Source organism: Tribolium madens, unplaced genomic scaffold, assembly GCF_015345945.1.
Source record: "Tribolium madens isolate multiple individuals breed KSU strain unplaced genomic scaffold, Tmad_KSU_1.1 Scaffold_20;HRSCAF=117;Tcas5.2_LG4, whole genome shotgun sequence".
Taxonomy (NCBI): Eukaryota; Metazoa; Arthropoda; class Insecta; order Coleoptera; family Tenebrionidae; genus Tribolium; species Tribolium madens.
The window spans coordinates 2,930,118-2,936,409 of record NW_025400985.1 but is presented as its reverse complement, the minus strand read 5'-3'; the positions used below and the strand labels follow the sequence as shown (position 1 = coordinate 2,936,409).

The following is a 6,292-nucleotide window of genomic DNA, read 5'->3' as shown; positions in this document are numbered from 1 at the left end:
TTGTAAATAAAGTCGAAAAAAATTGTTTTTTTCATTTTGAAGAAAATTTCTTAAATTTTTTCACGACTTTTGAAACATTGCACCTCAATGAAAAATGGTCGTATTTATATTAAAAAAATCCATTTTAAAGCTTCAAGTTTCTAGTCTTGAAATCTTTTGGCAAAAAATTTTCTGAGCTACGACGGTTATTACGTAATCCTAAGAAATAAGTGTTTGTATTAAATTTGCTATTTCATTTATTTATTCCAATAAAGTCCTGTTATTTTTAAATAGCGTGAGAAAAAAAATGTATTTTTTTCTTTTTTTTGGTCCACGATCTTAGGGAAATTTGTATTAATTAAAAAAATGTATTTTAGGTACTTGTAACAAAAATGACTATTTCGACCATATTTTGCATTTTTCATCCTATTTTTTGACAAAATTTCACTCAATAAGAGCTAAATCGAATGAAACAAACGAAATAACATCAATTTAGACGTATTTTTGTTATTTTTAAGCATGTTTTGACAATATCCTGCAAAATAAATGAGTCTCTGGTACAAAAACGAACTACATCTAATGAGACACGCTAAAATAATATCAATTTCAATATAATTTGGTAATTTTTTAGTCAGTTTTAGCAAAAATTTGAATGTATTTGAAAAAAGTGCCAAAACACACTCTAAAAATGCAAAAATAACACTAGTTTTGACCTAATTTAATTAATGTTCGGTTTGTTTTACGAAATAGTTCTGTTTCTACCTAAAAACATACTAAACGCTGAGAAATGGACAAAACGATCTACTTTTTTCCCCACTTTTTGCGATTTTTTTACTTTGTTGAAAAATAAAACAATTTCTCGATTTTTCAGCTTGTTTTTGAGAAAATTTAGAATTTGAGTTTCTGCATGGCTAAAAAACGTGCAAAATGCTCAAAAAATACAAAAAAAATTGACCGAATTTACTATACAAGGTGCACCAGAACTCACGCCCCAGAGAAAAATGCCATATAAGGTAAGATACCAGGAACATGGAAAATATGTTACAAAAATTTTATCTATAAAAATTTCGAAGTTCTGAAAGTTTAAAGTTTGCACTTTGACTCTATTTATTTCTGTTGGAGAAATAATTTTCCAAGTTTTTTTGCTACACGTTATTAGAAGAGGATACAAGTAAGCTGTATCCTAAATTGTAACTCTGTTCAATGTTATTTGTAGCTTTTATTGGCAAAATTTTTGTACCTTTACTAAATAATTGTAAACAACATATACAAGATCATCACAAATTTGACAATGTTGAGTTCGAAAAAAAAGATTTTTCACAAAATTCTAAAAGGATCTTGTAATAACCGGCTTATGAATTAACTTAACTAAAAAAAATCCCGACGTCCGTAAACAAGAAAATTTAGAATTTCTTTTTCATCTCGGTATGATTTAGGATTGCTTGGTAACCGTTGCACAGAAACAAATTTGTCAAAAGATCTCAAAACTAGAAACTTAAAGCTTCCAAATGGTTTGTTCGAAATCTATATCCGACAATTTTTAGATGAATTAAAATTTCGGAAAAATATTTGTTCCTTTAATTTTTTGTAATGTATTATTTTTAAAATGTACTCTAAACAAGGCTGCAATAACAGTTTTGTATTTTTTTATTAATAAAAGCACAATTTAACTTTTATACAAGAATCGGACACGTACAAGTGTAAAAACAATTTTTTGTGTAACGTTGAATAAAAACAAACACACAGAATTGGGTTTAAAAATTCGTTTGCTTTTTAAACATTGTTTGTGATTGTTGAAATTTCTTAAAGGTCATTTGTCTCTGGGAACAGAAACATGGCTTCTCTGTGAAAGTGACCGCTGGCACGCAAATTATGGTTTAGAAGGTAATAATGACGTTGTTTGTGCAAATAACACTGTCTAGTTGCATTTTGCAGTATTGTGTAACTTTCTGAATATTTTGTTTTAATTAACGCTGTGATATTTTCATAATATAAATAAATTTCTATTTCTTTCTAAATTCTGTTTTATTTTGTGTTGTTTTCCTTTTTGTTTGTTAATTCCAGGTATGTAATTTTTTAAATCACTTGATCGGAAAGTATTTTACTCTATTTTAGCTTGTCATTTTTCAGCAATGGCACAAGTAGAGGAATGCCAATCAACTCCAGCTTTATTGGAATCAAGTATTCAACCTCAAGTTAGTTCCACGTCTTTAGGAATGATCGCAGAACACAGTCTTTTAGAGTCTTGTACACGTCTATCGATTTCCTTGGAACAAAATGGATTATTTCAGGTACACTTTTGTAAAAAAAGTGTTTTTTTGATATCAATTATTACAAAATTGGGTTTTGTAGGGTAACAATACATCACATTCATCTAGTGCAACGCACTCATCACGTAACAGCCAGAATTATTCCGGACCAAAGATGACACTTGAGGAACTCAGAGCTGTCAATAGATATGCAGAAAGCACAAGAAGTTTGAGTTATCTTCCTCAGGTTGAATTTAGTGTGTGTTTAAGTCGAGATGCATTTTTTTATTGTAGGTGCATGAAAGACAGACCGAACGAATGAAGACGCGTTCGCAGTGGTTTTTAGCGCCATCTGTTGAATGTTCCAGTTGTGGAGGGTCTCTGGATCTACCTCTGAATGAAGCCGACGTTTCGGTTTTAACAAATGCGATTCTTAGGCGCTCCTCATCAGGCACTATAGGTATAGTCGAAACAAATTTAAACAATTTTATTAAAGCAATTTCCAGTCGGTATAGCCGGTCTATCACTTAGTGCCGAATCCGTTCAGAAAAGGCCAAGTATTCGACGATCCAACTCTCGTGATAAACGACATTATCTTCATAGGTCAGCTAGTCGAAGAAACAAAGAGAATGGTTCCAGGTCCAATAGGTACTAAAACTAGCAGTATTTCTTTTTTTTTTTAATTTTATTATAGTTTTAAGGGTCGCAGTGATAGGAAAAGCTCGAATTCGCGTTCCAGTAGTTTCAAGATAAAGTGTGAAAACATATCAAGATCGTGCAGTTTCAAGACCAAGACTGAGTTATGTACTTGTCCAGGGGGTAATATTACAGATGACAGTAATGCTGGTACTCCTACTGCCAAAAAAAATGAAACAATCTGTGTAACTTTAACGTATAAGCCTCGTATTTAAGTCGGCTACAAGAATCCGATTAGGAAATTCAATAAAATCGTACGCTTATTAAAATTAATATAGAAATGTTTTACAAACTATAGGAAATACTGTGTGTTAAATTGACTTTGGACGATTTATAGTGGTTTCAGATTTAAGGTGTCTTCGAGGTCCCTATAACACCAGGGGTGCTTCAAGTGAAGCACAAATAATTTGGTTGCAAAACTTGGTTTAAATTGAAAATCACATTAATTTAACGTGGAATTCGTTTAAAGTGTAATAGGAAACCTCGAGTCTTACGACTGAATTTTGACGCTGACTGTTACACTATGTTACAGCTACGTTAATTCAATATTAAAGTACAAAAATGTTGAAAAAGTCTTAAGTATTATTTTGTGTGTTATGTTTGTTTAATCTTATGCATGGAGAGATACATTCCAGTTTGTAAGTTTTGCCTAAGTATTTGATGTTATTTGTTACTTTTACATTTGTGTATCTATTATTTCTGGTCAATGCTTTGGGTATTTTACACACTATTCGGTGTCGAAGAAGAGAAGAATTTTAGTATTTATTGCTTATTATAAATGTTAGTACCCAATTATTATAAACACCAAACAGAGTTCTGGCTCTCTAAAATAATTACATTGGTAAAACTTAAAATGTCTCTAAGTACAATTATTTAAATATTTTTATACACGTTATTAAAACTGATTTTGTACATGTTTTATATCTTTCTTTGGATTTGTACAAAATCGTTAAGTGCATTTTACACTGAGTCAAATCCTTTTTTGTTACATTCCTCACAAAAACTTGGCATTGTGTAAATTGCACATTTCGGTAAGTTTCAAGTTTTGAGAAAAAATTCGTACCTGCACATTTTCTCTATTAAAATATTTTATACCAAAGATTAGAATGATGCATTGCAATTACCAAAAACTATCTGCATTTATTTTAAATTCAATTGCCAAATAAATACCAAATTTTATATACGCATATGTAACGATCTCCATTTTATCAGATTTTGTGTTCGGGAAGTTGCACGCTGCACTTCGTTCATGTTTTATGTATTTTTTATATTAAATAAATAGCATGATACTTTCTTCTTTATTAAAACCTAATCTGGTGAATCTCCTAGCCTTGAATAACTGATGCAAATTTGATTAAAACACACTAAAATCGAGGAAAACGTAATCTCTTTTTGTGAAAAAAAATGTTGACAACAATAAAACTACTGTATACAAAACGTAGATAAGTGATAATAGACATCGAACTGTGTTTTTAATTATTTGTTTATATATTTTCAGTTTTAATCGATTAATTGTTTATTTATGTTATGTTTTAATTATTTTTAATTTTAATCGATTTTTCCAACCTTTACGGTTTTTAGCCTTTTGGGCTGATTCAAGAAATTAAAAAATGCGTTTATTTGATTATTTTCATTCAAACGATCCATCAGCTGATCCACGTCCACACTACATGATCGTTTCTTCTCAAGGCCGATCATATTTCTACAATGTGATTAACATTGTGAATGTGATAAGACGTGAACATAACATTTAAACGGTATTCCCGCTTTATTTAATCGATTTGTGGTGTAAAAGTAAAAACGTGAAACCTATTAATTAGCATGATTTTGTTCCGTCCAATTGTGGTCCTTGTTAAGTCAGGAACTTCCTTTTTACGAAAACCATCATCAAATTATGTGAGTTGATTGTATTTTAATCGACTCGAATTTTTATTTGTCTTTTTCAGGTGATTTTAACCTCTATGATTCCAATCAGGAACATTTCCTCGATGGAAATTACAAAAAATATCACTTTACTTTCCGGTGAAAAGAAAACCGGAAAAGTGATTAATTTTAAATTGGAGCCGCAAGAGGAGAAACCTTTAGTGGTCATGTTATCATGGCTCATGGCTAAAAGAAAACACATTTACAAATATGCCGATTTTTATATTAAGAAAGGTTTTGATGTTATGACTGTGACCATCACTCCTTGGCAATTGCTTTGGCCCCTTAAAGGATCACAGGTACGGTTTTTATGAATAGAAATTTATCAACATTGCAAAAAACTGTAATTAGCAATTCAATTAAGCGACAGGCCATTTATTGAGCTATCAAATTAAACAGCTGAGGGTACAAAGTACACGCAATGTAAGAAAATGTTTCAAATTATTGTCATTGCTTTTATAACATTGCAGTAATTGGTAGACAGGGTTATCGAAACACTTTATTAAAGATTAATCATTGTTTTGAAATGGTTTTTACATTGAAATATTTTTTTAACTATTCCATGTAACTCGTTATTCAAAATTTGATATTAACAACCGGTAACAATTTTGAGACTTTTAAGTTTAATATATAACTAAGTTTAAGACATAATGAAAAGTGGTTTATTTTAATGAACTCGTTTTTTATTAATAATTACAATTGTAATATGCTTAACAGTATTAATGTTTTTTTAAATATTTTTTTTTCAACAGAATTAAATGATTCAGGGACGACATTGCACATCGTGTGACAAAATATTTTTTTATGAACTCTTGATTGCTTATTTGTACAAAGCACTATTTTACAGGGTTTTGTGTTTTAATGTGATTTGTAAGTTTAGTTCAAAATTTAAAATTTCAAACTTTTATTAAAAAAACAACGCTACATTTACATTTTTTAGAGTCAAATATGTCACAAATTTAAACTTTCTATATAAAGAAAAAGAATTCTGCGTTACACTGGATTCCAGTGACAAATTTAAAGCCAAAAACGCCCCTTTTTTAGTACTATTGTGGTGCACAGGTGTATTGTTGATTGCATAATTTAGTGCGATTTACTCTTGTCATGTTTATGTCATTTTGACTTAAAAAATAGCGTCACTGACAGACAAGTTTAATTGTCAAATGTCAGCCATGATGACAGTAAAAGGTAGTTTACAGTGAACTTTTTGAAGTATCAGAAAAATACTGCCCGAAATTTAAATTCCGTAACTGTATTTTGTTATAATTCCTTAAAAAAATAATGAAAAAATTGGTACCTGATACAAGAAAAAAGTTCAATTGATGACATCATATGTTTTTGAGTTGCGACGTCATTTTAAAATTTTTTTAATGACAACTGACATTTTTGTTCACTGTTTTAAATCTTTTTTATCTTTCTGGTAATAAGAAAAAAAAATTTTTAAT

The 6,292-nt window shown here is 29.9% G+C and overlaps 2 protein-coding genes across 4 annotated transcripts in view; both read left to right on the top strand.

Moving 5' to 3' along the window:
• LOC123004677 overlaps positions 1 to 4,216 on the top strand; it is a 10,122-nt gene extending 5,906 nt beyond the window's left edge. Inside the window, exons 5-10 of one of the 3 annotated variants that reach the window (XM_044398042.1) lie at positions 1,789 to 1,863; positions 2,110 to 2,270; positions 2,332 to 2,475; positions 2,523 to 2,688; positions 2,735 to 2,876; positions 2,923 to 4,216. In XM_044398042.1, coding sequence (XP_044253977.1) covers positions 1,789 to 1,863; positions 2,110 to 2,270; positions 2,332 to 2,475; positions 2,523 to 2,688; positions 2,735 to 2,876; positions 2,923 to 3,139 — 905 coding nt within the window. In that variant the 3' untranslated portion in view covers positions 3,140 to 4,216. Of the gene's footprint in view, positions 1 to 1,788; positions 1,864 to 2,094; positions 2,271 to 2,331; positions 2,476 to 2,522; positions 2,689 to 2,734; positions 2,877 to 2,922 lie in introns of all 3 variants that reach the window. The other 2 variants (XM_044398040.1, XM_044398043.1) reach the window with 2 other exon arrangements.
• A 362-nt stretch (positions 4,217 to 4,578) lies between these two features.
• Positions 4,579 to 6,292, top strand: part of LOC123005053 (transmembrane protein 53-A) — a 4,200-nt gene continuing 2,486 nt past the window's right edge. The window contains exons 1-2 of the mRNA XM_044398653.1: positions 4,579 to 4,820; positions 4,871 to 5,146. Coding sequence (XP_044254588.1) covers positions 4,746 to 4,820; positions 4,871 to 5,146 — 351 coding nt within the window. The 5' untranslated portion in view covers positions 4,579 to 4,745. The remainder of the gene's footprint in view (positions 4,821 to 4,870; positions 5,147 to 6,292) is intronic.